Source organism: Rhipicephalus sanguineus, chromosome 5 (genome assembly GCF_013339695.2).
Source record: "Rhipicephalus sanguineus isolate Rsan-2018 chromosome 5, BIME_Rsan_1.4, whole genome shotgun sequence".
Taxonomy (NCBI): domain Eukaryota; kingdom Metazoa; phylum Arthropoda; class Arachnida; order Ixodida; family Ixodidae; genus Rhipicephalus; species Rhipicephalus sanguineus.
This window is the reverse complement of record NC_051180.1, coordinates 34758156-34780948: the sequence shown is the minus strand read 5'-3', so window position 1 is coordinate 34780948 and position 22793 is coordinate 34758156. Positions and strand designations below refer to the sequence as shown.

Genomic DNA, 22793 nt, shown 5'->3' with positions numbered 1-22793 from the left:
AACGATAACCGTTTTAGCAATTTTAATGGGAAGAGAGAAATGCAAGCTACTGCACCCATACACGTGGAGGCCTGCTGTGTGTTCATAGAGTAGAACCACTTTTCATCTTTCTCCACACCATCGGTACAGCATTTCTGTTTCCCATCTTGCTATGACACCTCTGAACACATATGGAGTGTCCCATCAATGGTTCACATCAAGTGCATGTTCAGTTCCCATAGCCCTGAGTCAGTCTCAGAGAGTGTGAGCGCCTTAGAATATGTGAGCGGGCTGCTGCTCGCTATGTTTGCGAGCTCTTAAGTCGCAGCGAGGCGGATCCTGGCGCCGACACCACAGGGGGTCGTCGGGAGAGATGCATGGCTCGAAAGCTGCGGCGGGTTTCCCGGAATTATTGCTTGAAGAGTTTGTGCCGGGGAAGCTAACCGCCGCAGCGGATTCCCGAAACGGTCAGGCGGGCGCCGAGGTCCAAGCCATGTGGCCGCAGCGACAGAGGAGGAGAAGCTATCTCCGAAGCGGCATATCGGGTTACGTCCGTCGGCAGTAATGGCCAACGCGGGTGGTTCTGAGGAAAGAAAGTGTCGCGCGGATCCCTTTTCTCCTAGCTGAGAGCAAGGAGAGGGGAAACGCACAGTGTTTGTGTGTTTGTTTTTCAACGGAGGGAAATGCCTGTTGGAAGACGGGAGTCGAGGAGAGTTCGCTGGGCGCGGCCCGTGCGAGCGGTCGCCGTGAATAAACGCTGCCTTCAACCAGACTCTGGCTCTTCCTTCGCGTTGCCAGCATGCACTCGGATCATCGAGGGGCTGTCGATACCAAACATCAAACTTAACTGGCGCAGTCGACAGGACTGACGGAGCCCACAGCGAGGAAGACGCCGGAGTCTTGGTGGAGGTGAGCTGTCACGTCATCACCGCGACTCAACCGACTTCGAAGGCGTTTGGGCGCCATCGAAAAGAGGCGCGGAAAGTGGCCTGCGTCCGAGACCCGTTGGAAGAGGTTGGAATATCGGAGCAAGCCTGAAGAAGCCTACGGCGTGAGTTGCGGGCGTGCAGCATATTGAGGGGGCACGGAAAGGAGGCGTCTGCAAGCGGCAGGTGCCGAGCGTCAAAGGATCAGCGCTTTGGTGAGGGAGGCCTCGCCGGGACGACAGCGGCAGCACGGAAGTGGCTTGGCGTCGGGAGCAATCCGGCGGCGTGCAGCACAGAAGACAGCGGAACATTGCTGCGGTGCAGCAATAGTGTGGTGCGTTTTTTTTTATCCGTTATTTTATTTCGTCGCCACATCGACCTTCCGTGCCATCGCTAGTGTGGACACTCGCGAAACCGAGGTTTCCGAGGACGTCGAGCCAAGCAGCGACAGGAGCATCCGGCGGAGAGCATCACCTACTATGGTGAGATTCGTTTCGAGCTCTCTTGTGATGGTTCTGAAGTGAATGAATTTACGTTCCGGCATTCTCTGGGAGCTTGACAACATGAAAGGAATTGACATTGGCTCGGATTTTGGTGTTGGCGTCAATGAAACCGGTTGCGTCAACAAGTTAAAACTTAAGATTAAAGTCTTAAAGAGTCGACTTGAAATAGAGAAGTTGAAGTGTTCGGGTGGGCCTACAGGTGATGGAGTGCATTGGAGAAACACGCGAATACCAATTTCCGCAGGGGAAGATCTCTGTGCGGCTGCTGTTGACGCTGGTGCGGCCATCACCTTGATAAAGAGAAGCAAAGTACCACCGAAAATTTTAAATGAGAGCTGTGGTTTTACGATACTCACGGGCGCGTTTGGCCGGGCTGTTAAGGCAGAAATTATGAGCGTCCCCCTGAGTTTACCATATTTAGATAACGCAACTCAACGCGTACCGGTGCTTTGTGCGGTGATTCCAGAGTTGGTCGCTGGCGTTGACCTGCTGCTCACTCTGGACGACTATGACAGCCTATGCTTCGCCGCAGACGAGTCGAAGTATTATAACAAAGGTTGTGAGTGTGACTTGGTGGAGGAATCGTCGGAGCGCACTTTCGCGAACGGAAATGACGTAGAGTCCGCCGTCCAGATTGGCACAGATTGCGCAGCGCGCAACGGTGTGGGTGAGGAGTCGACAAATGCTAGTGGGGATGACGCGTGCTGCGATGCCAACGTAGGGCTGAGCGACGACAGCTGAGCGACGACAGAGAGGACAGTTGTGAGTGTGACTTGGTGGAGAAATCGTCGGAGCAACACGGTACTTTCGCGAAAGGCAATGACGTAGAGTCCGCTGTTCACTTGGTGGAGGAATCGTTGGAGCAAGATGGTACCTTCGCGAAAGAAAATGACGTAGAGTCCGCTGTCCAGACTAGCACCGATTGCGCAGCGCGCAACGCTGTGAGTGAGGAGTCGACCAATGCTGGTGAGGACGACGCGTGCTGCGAGGCCAACGTAGGGTCGAGCGACAGCATAGAAGAGGATAGCAACAGTGAGATCACTGAGCAGGAAGAGGGTGAACCGGCTTCAGAGGAACGAGGAGAGCAGATCAGCGTAGATAGCATGGGCATCGTCGGAGATCCGTTGCACGTGGATCGCATAGAAGACAAGGAGAGCCTTAGACTGTCCACTGAAAGCTCTTATGTGAGAGAGCAAATGTTTGAGGAATCGTCAGTAGATTCACGGTGCAAGGCGAATGACGGGATGCATGACACCGTCATCGGGAGCCAAGTGCTGTATTATGGGGACTCAGTGGGCGGCAGACAACTGCGAGTGTTGGTGGCGAAGCTTCTTGTGCTTTTGTTTTGTGCGCTTCAGACTACCTTCTTGAAGTGTCGCCGCGCTGTGGTGTTAGGATTAGCACACGATAGCCCATGTGGTGGCCACTTTTCGGAGAAAGAGACAAGGAAGCGCATCGTGAGGTCGTTTTTTTGGCCGTCACTGACTGCCGATGTAAAGCGTCAGTGTCACACATGTCATGGTTACCAGGCGCACTTGCGTGAACGCAAAACCAACCCGGTGCTCGTAACGCGCCTCAACCGCCCACGAAGGACGTTTGAGATCGCTTATCTCGGCTGTAATGGACCAGGTCGATGTGAGCTAGCTGGCAGAGGACCAAAACCCTGCTGGTAGTGAGCGTTAAACAGTCGCGAGTATTCTTTGTTTTTGTGAATAACGTTGTGCTCGCAATGCATTTGTTGTTCTGAAATACAGTTGTGCATTCATTTTTATTACCATGTAGTGACGTTCATCTGTGTTGTGTGTGAGTTCTAGCTAATGTATTTTTGGATGGGTTGTTTGATGTAAAGCGTCGGTTTTCGCATGTTATTTTGGTTTGATTTAAAGAAGGACCCTTGCACGTCTGGGATAGATCGTTTTCTTTTCAGGTGTTTTCTTGTCTTGTTATGGTTGTCGTTGTTGAGAGAGTATATGTTACCGTAGCTGAAATGAAGAAGTTCGTGACAATGTAGTTTTAGTAGTGTGCATGATACAGTGTATTGATAAAACAGGTGTTGTTGGGTTACAAGGTGTAATTTGCTCCCAATGAGAGTGCTTGCTGAACCAGAGAGAGCTCGAGACGTGTCTCACATGTTTGGACAATTGCGTGATGTGTGATGTGTTTTGTTTCAGTGTGTGGCGAAGCAATTGGTACTGCTTAACGGTTGCGCTCTCCAGCGGCTCCTAGTGGGTCGTCCTCTTCTAAACGCCGCTCGCGCTCTCGGAGCCCGTGCTCTTGCTTTGACTGTCGCCATAGTGCATTGTCGCCGAGTGCCGTCCAATAAACAGCTTAACAAATTGGTGGAGAGTGCTGTGCTCCCATTCAATGCCCCTGGAGCTTCGTTCCCGTACTCTGCCATCTACCATGCCTCAAGACGCCGCTCAGCAAACGCCGCCTCCCGCACCGACCACATGTCCCGGTGTCCCACGCATCCGCGATCCACCTATCTTCACTGGCGCCGATGGCACCGACGTGGAGGACTGGCTCGCAATTTACGAGCGCGTGAGCGTACCCAACAAATGGGACGAAGCAGGCAAGTTGAGCAACTTGGTCTTCTACCTCGCGGGAGTAGCAAGCTTGTGGTACAACAACCACGCGTCCGATTTTACTACTTGGTCGGATTTCAAGACCGCCGTCATCAACGTTTTTGGCCGCCCCGCAGTTCGTAAGCTGCAAGCAGAACAGCGCTTACGCGAACGAGCTCAGCAGGCCGGTGAATCTTTCACCAGTTATATCGAAGACGTCCTGGACTTGTGTAAGAAAGCCAACTGCACCATGTCCGAGTCTGACAAGATCCGGAACATTATGAAGGGCATTGACGACGATGCCTTCACCATGTTGCTCGCTAAAAACCCTTCCACCGTGGCCGAGGTCATAACACTGTGCCAGAGCTACGAGGAGCTCCGCCGGCAACGTTCGATGACCCGTCGCTCTCCATCACGCGACGAAGAGCTTGCTGGCTTGGCGGCCATACCTGACCAGGCCACGCTACTGGCAGAAATGAAGGCATTCGTGCGCGAGGAAATCGCACGCCAGTTCTCTCTCCTGGCCTTCGCCCACCCGCCGCACGTTCAACAGTCGTCGACGACCCTTCTTCCTCCCATCCGCCGAGCGATTGAGCAGGAAATCGCGGAGGTGATGCCTGAGTATCACCAGCAACCTCCGGCTCCTGCGCCACAGAGTTACGCTCAGGTTGTCGCCAGGACGCACCAGGCAATCCCTGCGGCTGCACCGTTGAGTTACGCCGAAGCCGCCGCTAGACCTCCGTCCTTCGAAGCGGGCGTGCCTGCTACGTATGCTGCCGTCATCCCTAGGCCCCGACTGCAACCCACCTTGCAGTCGTTTCAGCAGCCGCCCCGTCAATCGCATCCTGCGACGTGGGCGGGACCTGCCCCGGCGAACCGATGGCGCACACCCGATAATCTGCCCATCTGCTTTGCATGCGGTTATGCCGGTCACGTGGCCCGTTACTGCCATCGCGTGCAGCCGCCTCGAGTCGCGTCAACCACCACCAGCCAGTCCAGCCGTGCATTCTACGACCCGCCTATGTCGCCGACGTCACGCCCAGCTCCATCCACTCGCCGCTCTCTGTCTCCACGCCGTCGCTCACTGTCACCAATGCGGCCACGTTCTGTCGCACGAGAGCAGGAAAACTAGTCGTCGCAGTCCACGAGGCAAGGGCTGCGACGCTATCGAACTGTAAAAGCCCTCAGCGAAGTCCATCGAATGTCATAGACGTGTTTGTGGACGGTGTTCGCGCATCTGCCCTTGTCGACACTGGAGCCGCCGTATCCGTTATGGACGCAAAACTTAGCCGCTTACTTCGAAAAGTGACGAAGCCACTTTCTGGGCTGTCCCTCCGTACCGCCAGCTCCCAGAGTATTAGGCCTACAGCAGTATGCACTTCTCGCGTCGTCATTGAGGATGTTCTGTACGACGTCGAGTTCATCATAATTGCTGCATGCTCCCACGACGTCATAATTCACTGCGCACCAGCCGCCCTCGAACTCTCACCGTTCTCACATTTGACGCCGGCAGACAGTCCATCGGCATTCACCAAGACCCTCGTCAAAGACGATACCAAAGTTCCTCCAAACTCGTCGACGGCTGTGCCAGTTTATTGCGCCGGTCTCTGCGACACAATTGCACTCCTTTCACCATCTGACCGCGTTTGCACTAGGAAAGGGTTGCTGGTACCTTTCGCGACCGTGCAAGTCACTCAGGGTAGCACCGCTATATTTGTTACTAACCCATCCCCGCACATTGTTACGTTGGTGCGAGGGGAATGTCTCGGCAGAGTGGAGCCCCTCGAAGACGCACAAGTTCTGGACGCACCCGATGACTCGCACTGCACCAGTTCCCGTACCATCAGTGCCGTTTCCACGTCTGATTCCTCACCCGCGGATGTATTTGGTCCCTCCATTGCTGACAACCTTACGTCGGTCCAGCGTTCCCAGCTTCTGTGCCTGTTGGAAGAATTTCGTTTTTCTTTCGATGTCGGGCAAACTTCTCTCGGCCGCACGTCCGCGGTTACGCATCGCATCGACACTGGCGCCCAACCACCACTGCGGCAACGTCCATATCGCGTGTCTCCCACAGAACGTCGGGTAATTAATGAGCAAGTGGACGATATGCTTCGACGCGACGTTATTCGACCCTCGGACAGCCCGTGGGCGTCTCCTGTTGTTCTCGTTGCCAAGAAGGACGGTTCTGTGCGCTTCTGTGTGGACTACCGAAGGCTCAACAAGATCACTCGGAAGGACGTGTATCCACTGCCGCGAATCGACGACGCGATTGACAGCCTGCAAGGAGCAGAATACTTTTCATCTCTCGATTTGCGCTCGGGGTACTGGCAAGTACCCATGGCTGATGACGCTCGACCGAAGACAGCCTTTGTCACGCCCGACGGCTTGTACGAGTTCAACGTCATGCCGTTTGGTCTGTGCAATGCGCCCGCGACCTTCGAGCGCATGATGGACACCGTTCTGCGCAACTTGAAATGGCACACGTGCTTGTGTTACCTGGACGACGTCGTCGTTTTCGCTCCGGACTTCTCCACGCATCTTCAACGTCTGCGGCATGTTTTGACGCGTTTGACCAACGCCGGCCTCCAACTGAACCTGAAGAAGTGCCGATTTGCAGCACGGCAGCTGACCATCCTAGGCTACGTCGTGTCCAAGGATGGAATCCTTCCCGATCCGGCCAAGCTTCGGGCCGTGGCCGAATTTCCCAAACCTACGTCCGTCAAAGAACTGCGCAGTTTCGTAGGACTGTGCTCCTATTTTCGACGTTTCATACGCAACTTTGCCACCATCATATCGCCGCTGACGAAGCTCCTTGGAAGTAACGGGCCCCTACATTCGTGGTCGTCCGAATGTGACGACGCGTTCGCAAAGCTCCGTAGTTTATTGACGTCTCCTCCCATACTACGCCACTACGACCCTACGGCCCCAACGGAGGTACACACGGACGCCAGCGGTGTAGGCCTCGGTGCGGTTCTTGCGCAAAGCAAACCAGGGTTCCCCGAATATGTCGTCGCCTATGCAAGTCGTACGCTTACTAGAGCCGAGACCAATTACACTGTCACGGAAAAAGAGTGCCTGGCGATCATCTGGGCCCGTCTATTAAACACCTTAACAATTTGGTGGAGGTGCTTCGACCTTATTTGTATGGTCGCCCATTTGATGTCGTCACCGATCACCACGCACTATGCTGGCTGTCGTCATTGAAGGATCCCTCGGGCCGTCTCGCCCGTTGGGCACTTCGCCTGCAAGACTACGACATCCGCGTGCTGTACCGCAACGGACGTCAGCATGCTGACGCCGACGCCCTCTCGCGCTCCCCCTTGCCTGACGACAATGCCTCCTGCTCAGTGTCTCACACTGCTGTTTCTTCTATCGATGTTCACACCATCGCTACCGAGCAGCGCAAGGATAAATGGATCGCTTCGCTAATAGACTTGCTCACTGATCCGTCGACAACACCAACCACTCGCGCGTTGCGTCGTCAAGCCCACCATTTCGCCATTCGTGACGACCTACTGCACCGGCGCAATTACAACGCCGACGGCCGCCAGTGGCTACTTGTGATACCCCGAAGTCTGCGTGCTGAAATATGCGAGTCCTTTCACTCTGATCCGCAATGCGCGCACTCTGGGGTATCCAAAACTTACCACCGCATTCGACAACGATACTTCTGGCGAGGGATGTACCGCTACGTGCAGAAGTTCGTCCGCTCCTGCCTCGATTGCCAATGCCGAAAACCTTCAACGCACGTGTCACCAGTCGGTCTACAACCATTACCTTGCCCTAACCGTCCGTTTGGGCGCGTGGGCATCGATTTGTATGGACCACTTCCTCTGACGTCGGCTGGTAACCGTTGGGCCATCGTCGCCGTTGACCATCTTACGCGATACGCCGAAACCGCTGCCCTCCCAGCGGCTACAGCGCGTGATGTTGCCTCCTTCCTGCTACACCGATTCATGCTGCGTCATGGTCCACCCCAGGAGCTTCTCAGCGATCGAGGCCGTGTCTTCTTGTCGGAAGTCGTCGAAGCCATTCTCAAAGAGTGCCATGCTGTTCATCGCAAAACTGCTGCTTACCACCCGCAGACGAATGGCCTAACCGAACGCTTCAACCGCACGCTCGGTGACATGCTCTCAATGTACGTCGCCGCTGATCACACAAATTGGGATGCCATTCTGCCCTTCGTCACCTACGCCTATAATACCGCCCCTCAGAGCACTACTGGTTTTTCACCCTTCTTCCTGTTGTACGGAAGGCACCCGTTGCACACCATTGACACGATACTACCCTACAAGCCGGATCCATCTGATTGTGCGCCTATTTCTGACACAGCCAGGCTTGCTGAAGAGTGTCGCGAGCTTGCAAAGGCCTTTAAACGCACGAACAAGAGCGGCAGAAGAGCCTTCGCGGTGGCACCACCACTTCTGAGTCCACGTTCCTCCCCGGAGCGCTCGTATGGCTCTCGGTCCCTACCACTGCAACCGGCCTCTCTTCAAAACTACTGCCGAAATACGAAGGCCCTTACCGGGTCGTCGAGCGCACGTCCCCGGTCAACTACCTGATCGAACCCATCGAACCAGCTTCGGACATGCGCCGTCGAGGGCGCGACATAGTCAACGTGGAGCGCCTCAAGGCCTACTATGACCCACTCATAGTAACGAGCTGTTAGGTCGCCGGACGGCTCCCTTTTCGTATCCGGGGTAATTGTGGCGAAGCAATTGGTACTGCTTAACGGTTGCGCTCTCCAGCGGCTCCTAGTGGGTCGTCCTCTTCTAAACGCCGCTCGCGCTTTGTGCTCTTGCTTGTTCTAAACGCCCGTGCTCTTGCTTTGACTGTCGCCATAGTGCATTGTCGCCGAGTGCCGTCCAATAAACAGCTTAACAAGTGCAGTGTTTAGTTATATGTCCGCGGGTCGCGATGCTGGGACCTTGCTGGCAACGAGGGAACCGGCAAGTGTTTGAGTTAAGAGGCCACTATGCGTTTTTTTTTTTGTTTAGTTGTTTAGTTGCTTTTTATGTACTCGTGTTTTTCTGATTTTTCTGGTTGTTGAAGAGAAGGCGTTTTTCTTTTTTTGTCATGTTACATGGACAACGAGTGTCCAGTAACATTCTTGAGGGGGGAGGAGTCAGTCTCAGAGAGTGTGAGCGCCTTAGAATATGTGAGCGGGCTGCTGCTCGCTATGTTTGCGAGCTCTTAAGTCGCAGCGAGGCGGATCCTGGCGCCGACACCACAGGGGGTCGTCGGGAGAGATGCATGGCTCGAAAGCTGCGGCGGGTTTCCCGGAATTATTGCTTGAAGAGTTTGTGCCGGGGAAGCTAACCGCCGCAGCGGATTCCCGAAACGGTCAGGCGGGCGCGGAGGTCCAAGCCATGTGGCCGCAGCGACAGAGGAGGAGAAGCTATCTCCGAAGCGGCATATCGGGTTACGTCCGTCGGCAGTAATGGCCAACGCGGGTGGTTCTGAGCAAAGAAAGTGTCGCGCGGATCCCTTTTCTCCTAGCTGAGAGCAAGGAGAGGGGAAACGCACAGTGTTTGTGTGTTTGTTTTTCAACGGAGGGAAATGCCTGTTGGAAGACGGGAGTCGAGGAGAGTTCGCTGGGCGCGGCCCGTGCGAGCGGTCGCCGTGAATAAACGCTGCCTTCAACCAGACTCTGGCTCTTCCTTCGCGTTGCCAGCGTGCACTCGAATCATCGAGGGGCTGTCGATACCAAACATCAAACTTAACTGCCCTGCAAGCTGTGAGCTTGGTGGGTGTGAGGGAATGTGCGCCAGGGCAAGTTGGGAAGGATGTTTCAACTTGCGATGTCTTACCATATATATGCCCTAAACCGCTATTCCCCTCCCTCTACTGATTATAAGGGTAGGGGAGGTGGAGGAACTTTCTCAATGCTTCCTCTTGTTTCATTGCCTGATAAATTCGTCTGGTTGTAAATGACAAAGAAAAATTAATAATAATAATGACTCATCTCTGGGGTTTCACATTCCAAGACCACCATATGATCATCAGAGGTGCCGTACATGAGGGCTCCGAAAATTTCAACCACCTGGGGTTCATTAATGTGTCCTTAAATCTAAGCACATAGGCCTCTAGCATGCTGCCTCCATCGAAATGCGGCCGCTGCGGCCGGCATTCGATCCCGCAACCTTAAGGTCGGCAGTTGAGCACAATAACTACTACCGTAGTGAGTCAAAGAAAATTAAGTTCTTCAGTTTTTAGTTTTCATGCTCTTGAGTATTGGTATTTACCAATCACTGGCACATACTTCTTTAGCACAGCAGACACAGAACACACACCTGGTAGATGAGAGACTCTATAAGAAAGGACTGGAACCAGGGCCACTCTTCCAGACGAATGTGTTGTGACAACCGGGACAGTTCTGGGGGGGAAAAAAATAAAAAGAAAAGCTCTTTATCCTACTTTGAACTGATTTGCAAGCCGAGGAGTGTGTGCTTGATGTAGATACGCTGTTACTTATGTTGACAATTGAGCAGCATTCCATTTCATGTTGTAGAGAATCCTCCAGCAACATTCTTTAGCTAAGTGTTTCACAAATACCATTACTGCTACCCTGTGCTGTATCTTTATTCTGCAAGAACACCAAAAAGCTACGAAGCAAAATGGCCAGAAGTACTTGCCTTTCTTTAGATACTGCAGAATGGACCAGCAGCGAATAGCTGTAAGGAAGCTCTGCGTCAGCACGACCGCCGATTCTGCCGGGACGCACTTGCTCACAGTCAGCGCAGGTGGTTCGGCCTCCTTTCCCTGTTCAAACAACATCTTTCAGTGGAGGAACAGGCAACATGACCAACTGCTAGAAATTAAAATGCTCAAGTTAAACTGAGAGCTTAAACGCCCTGAAGCAATGCATAGCTTAACCCTCTGCAACACGGCGTCTTCATTTGGATACGCAACTTACTCTTGCCATTTCTCTGCACCATTGGCAAGGAAGAGACCGCAAACACCGAGCTAATGGTAAATTAAGCATTCTTGTTGCCTAAAGTTCTTTTATATAACTCCTGGTTGAAATATTTTGCTACAAACGATTACTTTAGTGAAGGCAGTACCATGTTTAATGAGACGTTGGAATGGAGTGTTTCAACAGTGTACGCGACTGCTCCACATCTTTGAATTTCGTTTTGTTCCTCTTTGTGTGTTCTCTCATACGAGTGTTAGTTAGCTGCTTTAAGGGGCCTCCTGCTTTTTTATGGGCTGCTGAGATCGGTGAGCCTCCTGTCGCCGCGGGACGCCGAGGCAGAATAAAGGAGGCAGCCCCACTTTACTGCGCTCTGCTATTTCGAATGCAAGAGGATGAGCACGGCTTTGAATTGCTTGAGACAACACCAGTGCCGCTGACACAGGAGGTGAAACATGGCATTTTGCGCCTTTCGCGCCTGGCGCGGCGTTCGACCCGAAGTTTCCTCGTATGCGTGGAATTGGGTCCTTGCCGCCTGCCCGGACCCTCCGACTTCGTGGAACTACTTGTGCATGTGTGTGTGTGTATGCGTGTTTGTGTCAATGTGCGTGTTTGTGTGCTCGGACCTGTGGCCGGGAAAACGAGAGCGAAAAGCGCGGGAACGACGAGACAGACGGAGAAGAGTGAGCAACGAGGAGAATCTGCGAAGTGCGAGCGATTTGAACGGTTGTGCGTTTGAGCGGTGCGATTAGAGCGATTGTGCGTTGTTAGCGGTGTGATTTGAGCGAATGTGCGTATGAGAATTTGTGTTATGAGTTTTGCGCTGTAAATAAGTTTTTGATAATTCAATGTAAACTTCTTTTTCCCATTTAACTGTGCGTCGTGCATTGCATTTTCTATTGCATTTCATTTTACGGCCACGGCCATCCTGACGCTAACAACAGGAACTGCAAAAAAAAATTTTTTACCTTTCAGGAATTCTCACTGCCCGCAGATAACTATTACATGTAATTTGAGTGCATAGTTGAGTTCATTTGATGAATAAATATAGTGTGACTGACTGTACAATAACTAGATAGTTATTTACAATGTAATTACAATTAACTGCTCTAAAATACGCCATAACCTATTCTAACACTTCCACTTGCCTTAAATTTGGTCTTTAGATCCTTGGAATCAAATGTAAATTTAATACATCTATAGAGAGTCGATCATAATGCATGTTGCAAAGGGTTAAAGTGAGGGCTCCAGATAAATTTTGATTTTCTGCAGTTCTTTAATGTACACTGAAATCCACATACACATACATTTCCACATTTTGCTCCCATTGAAATGTGGCCACTGTGGCTCGAAATCGAAGGCCTTACCTCATGCTTAGCAGCAGAACACAATCTAACCCAACCCGTCCTAACCCACAGGAAAATTGTGCTCCATGTCCCCCATAAATACACAATCGGGCCTTGTTTATACAGTCACTGTCTGGCCTATTCTGCAGCAATTTGCTGCCAAGAAAGAAAGAAGGAGCCTGTGTGGTTCGCCTGTGAGAGAGTAACAGCCTGTCACAAAACTGACCAATCACAATACACCAGCACACTCCTGAATGATTAACAATAGGCTATTACCAACTTTCTTGCAAATGAAAAAAAAAGAAAAGGACTGCCATTCCACAATGATAAAATAACCTGCCAGTAGCATACAAATACAGAAATAACAAAATTTCAGAATACAATGTTGCTTTTCGATTGAAATAATGCAGTATTTTAGGCTAAGTGCATTCAGACACCGAGAAAGTAATAAATTACAAAAAATTAAAATCCAGCAGTTATTTTTATCCCAAAAATGGTCCTAAGCCCCATAGTACACTTTTCCTATAGCACAATGTAAAAAAAAATACTTTAAATCGCCTTGCTTCTTTCCTGCTTGATATGAGCAAATAGCTGCAGTATAATATAGTTAGTGCACAACCTACCCTTAAGTCGGAACAAAATGCAAGAGTGAGAAAACAAACCAGATGGCATATTTTTCTTTTTGTTTTCTAATACCAGTATGTGTGTGGCATGGATTAAACAAGAGACATTTTCAACATGGGAGTAATAGTGAAGGGGAGACGTTTCACTGCCAATTCTTGCAAGGAGCAATGGTGAAGTAGAAAAAAAAGAAAGCAGGAAAGACCTTCACGTGTGACCAGCTGTTGTTGTATACAGTTGGCTTTGGTTCTAAAAGTACAAATGGAGACTTTGCAAGTTATGCAGCAGAAACAATGAAGTTAGGCCACAAATAGCCAGTAATAAGAGGCACCTGCAATGAAACCCCAAATGCACTACACAGGAATGAGTCACCACTATGAGAGACCACGAAAAGCATGAGCAAATTGTGTCAACAAAGCAGTGTTCTAATTTTTGACATCCAGCCTCACGGAAACATTATAACAATTTTGTTCACTGTAGCCCTCCGGAATGTATGAAAGGACAACAAACACTTGCCTCAGGCTCAACTTTTCTTTTCTTGTGCTTTGGCCTAAAAAGAAAAGAAATAAAAGTAAAGAACATGAATTTTCTTGAAGCTCAACACCAACTCGAACAGCACAAGAAAACACAGAAACATGACACTTTCCTATAATTCACTAAATAGCCTTCCAAGCCAACTGTATTGTTACTACCTCTGATCATAATCACTATAGTCGGGTACAATTTTAGAAGGCAGTGGCATTGCTACCTCAAAGGCGGATGCACAGAAGCCTGCACTAATGAATGTGCATTCTAGACTGATGTAATAAGCTGCATAGTCGGTCACCCCTTTGTTAGAGAACATCGTCAAGTACATGAGTGGGATTATTTCCTTAGTCGTACCGCTCTTCGGTTATCTGGGTGGGGCCTCTCCTCCTGCCAATGTTGCATCCCACTAAAGCATGGTTGAACAATACAAGTGCAATGACCATCTGTTTTCTTCGCAACAAACAAGTGAGAATATTCGTACTAAAGCTTCATTTCTTTCACTTTTTGCGTGTGTGTCTTCTTCTAAAAACACCTTAACCCCTTAAGTGCCGATTAAATTATGAGAAATTGTTCAAAAATGCTAAATCTTTTTATGACGTGAAATGCTTCAGTAACATGTTCAAAACCAAAAAAACTTGAGAAAACATTTTATGGCTTATAAAAATGCTTTATTCGGCGGCGCTTTATTCATCGTATTTCACATCATCATGCAATACTCAGGCCTATAGAATTTTTTTTTGGGGGGGGGGGGGGGGGGGGGCACTTACTGATGGCCTTGAAAACACACCCTCCCCCCCATCAGAATTTTGGGAGGTGGGGTGGGGGCTATATCCCCCTTTCCCCCCCTGGCTGCGGGCCTAGTAATACCCCATACCTGGGACATTTGATGGGTATTCCGAAATAAATTTCTGCAACTCCAGAAAGTATGGGTTCCATTTAACTCCCCGTGGTCAAAATGTACTATATTCCCCAATAGTTCAATACAAACTATGCTACCATCTTTGTGGTAGCGTTCAAAGCACGGCACTGCACCATGTTCGTTTATAATGCGCCGGAGACGGAAGGCGCGCATTTCGCCGTTTGGTGTGCAGACTCTCATTCAATAGAAGCACCAATCACGGAACCTGTGCCGCTATCTATGTTTTAAATAGGAAAACACCATTTGACGAGCTGGGCTCGTCAAAAGCCCCTTGAAAGATTGCTGAAGAGCCATGACGAGCACAGCTCATCATAAGCAGCTAAAGGGTTAAAAGCTCTGAAGATCTAATAACTGAAAACAACAAAAATAAGCAGTCCTTCTGCCATTCTTAAGCTACAATGTTGTTACAATGTATACATGCAGTCCTCGGCAATTTTTGCAATGTGCTTGTGGTCTCCAATTGGTAAATATTGTGGGATCTGAGAGGGGTGTAATCGCCGCTCTCGGAAAACACGGAAGACAGCAGACGCGGTCGGTTCAACGAACACTTTCTCGTTTATTAAACATTTCTTTACATACGACGAGCTCGCTGGCCGAATCCTATTACAAACTAGTGACACGCCAAAACTTATATAATGCCAATGACTACCCGGATAACATATGACACACAATACACCATAACATAAGACAGCATAAGACAAGCAATAACCGCGAATGCGGCGTCGCGAGGACGCATGACTCACTACTACGAGGGGCCCCGAGGGAAGCGAGCCGCGGTATCGTCCCCCTGCGAGACCCACCGCGGGAGCCGCCCATCCACGCAAGCCGCCAAATCCCCAAGAGACTTCCTTTTTCCCGCCTGGCGGCCGTGGCGGCCTCGCTCGCTTCTCTCCGGTGGCGTGGCCGTCGCTCACGCGCAAACCCCAACGCTCGCAAGCCCAGCGCCACTGCCTCCGACGGCCTATCCGCGAGGTGCGCGTGCGCCATGAGGCGCAGACAACAGGGGCTGATAGCACCCCCACAATATGGCCACATGGTAGTATATATTCCATAAACAAAGTAAGGCTTGGGAGCTTGTCAACCTATGTTGAGCTTTCGCTCCAGCTGCCCCTCACTCTTTGCACAGAAATAAGTTAATTCATTTGTTCATTCATTCATGAACTGCACTTACTGCTGCTCGGGTGCTGGGTTCACCCATCGTGGCCCCTCTAATAGAATGCACTGAATTTCACTGGTGGTACCTAAAGAAGAAAAATTAGATCAATAAGCTAAGCAATAACAATTGTTGGGGTTTTGCATCCCAAAACCATGATATGATTATGAGGGACACCGTAGTGGAGGGCTCTGCAAATTTCGACCATCTGGTGTTCTTTAACATGCACCTAAATCTAGGCACACGAGCGTCACGCATTTCGCCTCCATCGAAATGCGGCCGCCACGGTCAAGATTCGATCCCACGACCTTCAGGTTAGCAGTCGAGCACCATAACCACTAGACCACCATGGCAGGTCAATAAGCTAAGGAAAGACAATTCTACACTGATACACAGAAAATTGAAAGCACATTAAGAAGATATCTTATCTCAGGAACTCCTATATTATTACCATTGGAGTTGAGAAATTCGTCTGCTCAGTGCCCGGTCAACCAATCACGAGAAATTTTATTGCGTTTATAAGAGCAAGATTCACCAGTCGCCAGAAGCAGGATACTGAAGAAGCTTTAAACTTTTTAAAGCAACAATCTAGAAAAAAAATATATATTTTTTTTCAAAAGCCCGGATGCACGCATTCACTCACTCACTCACTCACTCACTCACTCACTCACTCACTCACTCACTCACTCACTCACTCACTCACTCACTCACTCACTCACTCACTCACTCACTCACTCACTCACTCAGAAGTGATAGATCTGTTGATCAAATTGGAAACAAGGTAACTGTCAAATGTTGTGTATACCTGGGAACCAGGAAGGGTTGATGTGCTTCCCATAGTTGTACAGTGCATGCAGAAATATCACAATGACGCAGTAGAAGACCTGAACAAGGGGGGAAAGATATATAGAATAAATAAATAAAACAGAAATTGAAACGATGGCCGTCACTTCTTTCCATATTGTCGTATTAAGTCACTGCATGTAATATAGTCACACATGTGAGGTTGCATCCTCGAGAAATCTTTCACGCAATGGCGAGTCCAACATAAAGTACTTATCAAAGTACTCCAGTTCTTTCCGTTGAACCAAATCAAGCAATTGTTTTTTTCATGTGTGCTTTCTTTGTTCAGTAATTTATAAACATACCAGCCCAGTGATAACCAAGCTAGCAGCTTAATACCTGTGCCACACGGGCACAGAAACTGACATTCGGTAGTGAAGGCATTCAGTTCCCAAATTACATTTTTTTCGTCGGAGCTGCTACACGTCCAAACTGAATGACATTTGACTTGATGATGTCAATCGCAGCATCTTCTGTAGTAAGCAATTGTTGAGTAGTAATAAAAAAATCAACATGCGTTTACAAGCTTCACATACCTCCGAGAATAATTAAATGTAGCAACAAGCATATTATGCTGCCGTAAGCTTTAGTTCATTGCTTTGTTTCACGACGTTGCAGGCGATCGTAGCAACCTAAGCCAACGCTAGTCAGATCCACAGCGTAAAAAGAAAATGGCGCCTGTGGCATCCAAAATACAGCGTTTGAAGCGCTTGTTTAAGTGATTAGTGTAAATAAAAGACATGAAAACTTCATTTTCAGCTGAATAGGATGTCATTTTATATAACTTAGGTATATCGCACTTCGTCAGCTGCGCTAACGAGAGTACGCATTTCTCAGTCAAATGAATCCTGGCAATGGCATTAGGTGACGAACGGCATTAAATCTGAAGGCATTAAGAGGTAAATGCCATTTTCTGTGCCCGTGCGGCATGGGTATAAGTTACGATATGACTAACCAAAATGACATGCACAGGAATAATAAGAAAACGGTACAACGTAACAAAGCGTACACTGTAGTTGAAGACAGCAATACAGGGCAACACAAGCAATTGTTCAATTTAAGGGACCCTGCAACACTTTTCCAAGTAATTGTTGAATGGCTTCATTATAAGAGCGTATTGCCTCACGAATCAACTGCCGCAAAAATTTTTAGAATATGTCAAGCACGATTGGAGTTACAGGGATTTGTCGCACGCTTCAAGCGCTTTCTCTGTCCTTTTCTGCGAGTGAGCGTGCTGAAAGCTACTCAGGGAGGTGGTGGCAAGGGGACAAGAAGATGCGTCCCTTCGTCAGCACGCATCACGACCTAGAGCACCTTCTTTCCTTTTTTCTTCAAATGCACGTCTTACTTTCAGTGTGATCGGGAGCGTGCGACCGGCCATGTGGCAGCATCCCGCGGATGCCACGGTAGCAACGCGGCTCACAATGCTCAAGTGAGCCAATGGCCGTGAACTTTGGGTTTATGGCGCAGTCACTTGGCTTTATAGCACCATTCGTTGAGAGAAGAGGGAGCGATTTCTAACTGACACTGACAATTGTAAATTATAGGCCGCATCTGTGCTATAATGTTTGGCTCGTGGGCTGTCAGGAGCCTAGACTACTGACCAGCAGCGCTTTCTGACCATGCTGAAGAAGTATTGCAGGGCTCCTTTAACACTATGAATGGGAAGAATGCTAACACTACTCCAATCATGTACTTTAATAAACAAACAGGCACTCAAGAAACCTTTTACTTACTGGGCAATTCGCTCAAATATGTAATTACATCTCCTGGCCCTAAAATGTGGCTTTTCAAGCAAGGGTCATTGTTCGTGAACGTATATGTAAATACAAAGATGAGGAAGAAGAAATGTTCCGCAGGGATTACAATCCTGTAACACAAGAAGGTGAAAGCCCTGCTGGACTCGCGTAAGACAAGACAAGTTGCAATGTGCAGTAGTACATATGTTTGGCATTAAAGTGGACTTTTTGAATGCCTTATGCGAGCCCCTTTTTGTGTTGTGCATGAATTTATGCCATCTGTTCATAGCGTCTGCCGTTCCGGTTCTCGCTTTCGCAGTTCGGGATCCCCTTGTCTTGAAGAAACAGACTTGTCATGGTTATGATGGTGCTGTAAAGTTCACTTCGTTTAAACTAACATGTCTGTTTGAGGGGCATGTCTTGTCTATATTTTGCTAAAACTAACATGTTTTAGTTTTCCTTTTTCCCGCACGCTTTATTAGAGTGGAACCATCCAAATGATCTCAACCAAAATTTTGTAACTGAGAGTCTCAATATGTACTGTTAATTGGTGTTTTGTTTCCATTTAACGTAATATTTTCCCATGTTATCATGTGCTTTTGCTTATATCCTGCCTTTTGTACCTGTCCTACTTGGACCGATTCTTGGTCTGTAGTATGCAATAAATAAATAAATAAATAAATAAATAAATAAATAAATAAATAAATATCTTGTCTTACTTAAAGACATTATTTCTGTGTTGCAGTACACTCAAACATCATTATAACAAAGTCACATCTGCCACGAAAATAACTTTGCTATATCTGAAAATTCGTTATAAACGTTTATTTATAACACTGTATCCATTACAAGACTATTCTTAACTTACTTCGATATAACCAATAATTCGTTATATCCGTGTTCGTTACATCGAGGTTTGAGTGTATTCTATTCTGATACTTCCTGAGGCCTATGCTCATACGGAGCGTAACAGCCACACGTCCTCATGCAACCGAGGCCATACCTGTTTGTGTGCAGCCACAAGTTCTTCGGGGTCCATGGCAGTGGCACCTGCACTGAGGTCGGTCGGGGGTGGTGCCGGCCGTGCCCGCAGCAGGGCACGAATGTGCTGCCAGTGGCTCTCCTGAAGCAGTGGCAGGGGCTCTTGTAGCAGCTCTGACAGCTCCCAGCGTAGGCGGCGCCCAGCGCACAACATAAACGAGAACAGCTGCCGCCACAGCTCAGCCTCCGAAGTGCCACAGCCACTTTCGCTGCTACTGCCTCCTCCACCACCTTCGAGGCTGCACAAGACATCCCCCATAGTGCCTCAACGATTATGACATTTCACTCTGCGGGGTTCTCTGCACTCTAGCAATAAAAGAAGGACACAGCGTACGTAGCAGTCAGTGCATGCTGAAGGGGGAGGTGGGGTGATTGGGTTTTTATCCCCCCACCAACCATGAGGCCAACAACAATTCAGGAGGTCAACTGAGGTTGGTTTTTCCTGAATGACTCTATAGATGTGTAGTATTCATTCAGTCACTGCTAAACCGCTATTATTATTCGGCCTTTTATTTGCTGTTGGATTCCTCCAGCTGAAACAAGGAAATGGCATATTATGCAAGGTGCCTGCATAAAAAAAGAGAAAGAGAGAAGAAACTATCGCCATGCTTTGTGTGCATGTTAAAGAACATTATGGTAGGTGTTCAAGATGAATCCAAAGGCCTCTACTGCAGCATATCTCACACCTGCACTCTAGGAAGTAAACACAAGGGACCAGACTGGCAAACAAACACGCCTAAGCACACATGTACAACGCTCAAGGATTGAAGCGCAACATCAAAACTTTCAGTATAATGACTGGTATGTGCAATTGCTTGAGATAACCGCATAATGTCGATACAAATCTGGCTGCTAAAGTTAATATTGACTCTGATGTAGAGAGTCTAAATTACACCGATATGACACAAACTGAAGACGGTGGAAATGAAAGCGGGTGGGTTATTTTGCCGTAAGTGATCGCATTTCAATCTGTGAGCACCATGCAACACACACTGAATAAAACACAACATCATACAAGGACATGTGCTCTGCTTACCCTGGCTTCATGAACAGGTCGAGCTTGTTCCTATTTGGTGCATAAATGAACATTGTGTAGAATTCTATGCATTTATGGATGAGCCTATATGTCTGCTTGACTGGGAGCTCCACGCCCATCTTTAGGACCAGAGGAGCCACGTCACATACTGCAAAAGGAAAGGTCAAAGTTCAGGCTATTTGAAAACAATCTGCTGTAAACATTTAAAATTTTGAATGATAGTTAGCTCAACAAGTTACGCCAGAAAGATGAAAAGCAAAAACTGTGCATTTCAGAAGTGCATGCTCAGTCATGGATGACAGTTGCGTGCATCTTTTACAATATCTTGAGCTGGATAGGAATTTCTCCCTCTGATGGATGCCAAGGAACACACTCCAGACAGTCGATTTTCACAGAACAGGTTAGCCAAAATAAAAGCGAAGAACAGAAGATCTGAATAGCATTGCAGCTCTAATTATATTAACTTTTATTAATAATAATCATTAAATTCCTAAAATTACTCATCCGCTAATATTCTACATCGAGAAACTTGAGGACCTTTCAGGACACAATCATCTCAATGAAACACGACAAAGCCTGCACAACAACAGGCAGGATATGTACAATTTCACTCATCTGTGCAATGGCTACATGGATTCCGCAGGGCCATGTCCCAAACAAGTGGCGAAAGCACATTAAACTCGCCCAAGCTGCCCAAAGCTGGGTACACTCTCCAGGCAGGTGCATCACACATAACAGGGCCGCTGCGCCCCACACTGGGCAAACGTGACAAACTCCTTACCAAGTAGTTTCCTAAATTGGTTCAGCGGCGTCTGGCAATGGCTATGTTTCTCGGCCATTTGTAGCGTGTCAATCAGCTTCACCTGAATGAGAAAACTGCATGTCAATTCACTAGAACTTGTGTAAACAGAAAAGGGGGAGGGGAAGGGAAGGGGCGGAGGGGGGTGAAAAAAAATTTTTTTTCACACGGTGCCTGTTTTTTGTCTATTTGAGATATCAAAGGGGCCCCTGCAACACTTTTTGAATACACTCAGAAAACACCTGTGAATATGTGAGCCAAACATAGCACTGCACGCAGTAGAGAATTTACAGTTTCGTTTTACAGAGAGCCAAAGATCGCTTGCTCTCATCTTGGCAAACTGCGCATGCACTCCCTGCACTCAAATGGCTTGGATTCAAATCAGATATCGGCTATCTACCTAGTTCGTGATGGCCATCGCGAGGTGGCCGTGCTACTTGACTTGAATAAGTTTAGTTCTTTGTTTTTCGAAATTGGGTTAAGGCAGTTTATCGGGAGATTTACAACCGTGCTCATACAATCAGGAGGACAGGCCAGAAATCGGGAGCCCCTGGGTCAAATAGGGAGAGTTGGCAGGTATGCTTATGAGCATGTCCGATTCAGCCAAAGCAAAATTTTTGGTAGCTGGTGTTCCGACTCTTGCAGGATACTTACACCATGTTCCACCACCTTCTCTGGGAACTTTCGCAAGAGGAGCAACATGAGTCTGCAGTGCTCAGCTGTGTCCATGCAATGTTCTGCAATGCAAAAGGCAGAGAGCAATGGACAGACAAAGTAAGTATGGCTACAAGTGACTTATCATGGGCAATGTCAAATGTAAGTTGCCCATGGAATACCACTAATTAGTATGAAGGTCTTACATTGGCTTATCTGAACCCTAACATAAGCGATAGAGTGTATACAAGTTGTCGGTTCTTATGTGCATGCAATGAAACCTTCTAGTTCGCCGTTGCAATCGCGTGAGCCAACAGCATTTTTATGATTTGTCGCCATTCTATGCAAGGGCACAGCATGAGGTGAAGATGAACTGACGAAATCATGTGACTGAAAACCATGATAACGATAGTGTTAATGACTTGTTTATCTGCATGACAATAGAGAACTTTGCATTTCTAGACTTTGATGCAATGATAAAAAATGGGTATGTATATGCCACCACACTATGGGCTTCCAGTACATGGATGCCTTCCTGGAACACTACATTTAGAAAACTTATTGGTTTTGTTCTAACCCTGTCATGTGAGCTTCTTTTGTCTATACTTTCTTTTTTCTTGCTGGGTTTAAAACTTTTTGAAATTGAATATATTCTGCCCAAGTCATTCCACGTAGGTGACTTGGGGGAAGCTGTGACATCTATAACTGTCAGCATGTGAATTTAGCGACAGCATCATTCCCAACTTGTTTTTCAAAGAAATTACACAAAACTTCTCAACTTACTTTTTTTACTCAAAAATGAACGAGCCAGTTGTTGTTCCAAATGCAGCCTTTAAAAATGACAATTCTGATGACATCAGTGTGGGCAATCTATGGGCTTACAGCTCTTGTACGTTTAACACCTTTAATGAACACTGTATATAGGTAACTGCCAGATAAACGTCCTTGCTTACCTCCATTGTCATCATAAAAAGGTCTTCTGAGCTACAGTGCTGAGCTGCAAAATGATTTTATGTCCCGCGAACACAGTGTTTAGAGAGGCCAAGATTCTATAACAAAACTGCCCACTCACCGGCTATAGAAAGTAAGATGTCATGCTGTGAGGCTGTTGGCAAATGATTAAACATATCTGAAAAAAAAAAAATTATCGCAATGACCTTGGAGTGAAATTGGGTAGCTGAAACAGGCCCCGCAACACACGGTGAACTCCGCAAGTAAAGCCCCATATT

General features: G+C 48.2%; 1 protein-coding gene across 2 annotated transcripts in view; it reads right to left on the bottom strand.

The window, feature by feature from the left end:
- Window positions 1–22793, bottom strand: part of LOC119393470 (integrator complex subunit 10) — a 35816-nt gene that overhangs the window by 8734 nt on the left and 4289 nt on the right. The window contains exons 4-13 of one of the 2 annotated variants that reach the window (XM_049416257.1): window positions 22637–22693; window positions 21565–21647; window positions 20893–20974; window positions 20112–20259; window positions 19038–19314; window positions 16258–16336; window positions 15471–15540; window positions 13363–13402; window positions 10608–10734; window positions 10266–10348 (exon numbers count right to left, since the gene is read on the bottom strand). In XM_049416257.1, the coding sequence (XP_049272214.1) occupies window positions 10266–10348; window positions 10608–10734; window positions 13363–13402; window positions 15471–15540; window positions 16258–16336; window positions 19038–19314; window positions 20112–20259; window positions 20893–20974; window positions 21565–21647; window positions 22637–22693 (1046 nt within the window). The remainder of the gene's footprint in view (window positions 1–10265; window positions 10349–10607; window positions 10735–13362; window positions 13403–15470; window positions 15541–16257; window positions 16337–19037; window positions 19315–20111; window positions 20260–20892; window positions 20975–21564; window positions 21648–22636; window positions 22694–22793) is intronic. The other variant, XM_049416258.1, reaches the window with a different exon arrangement.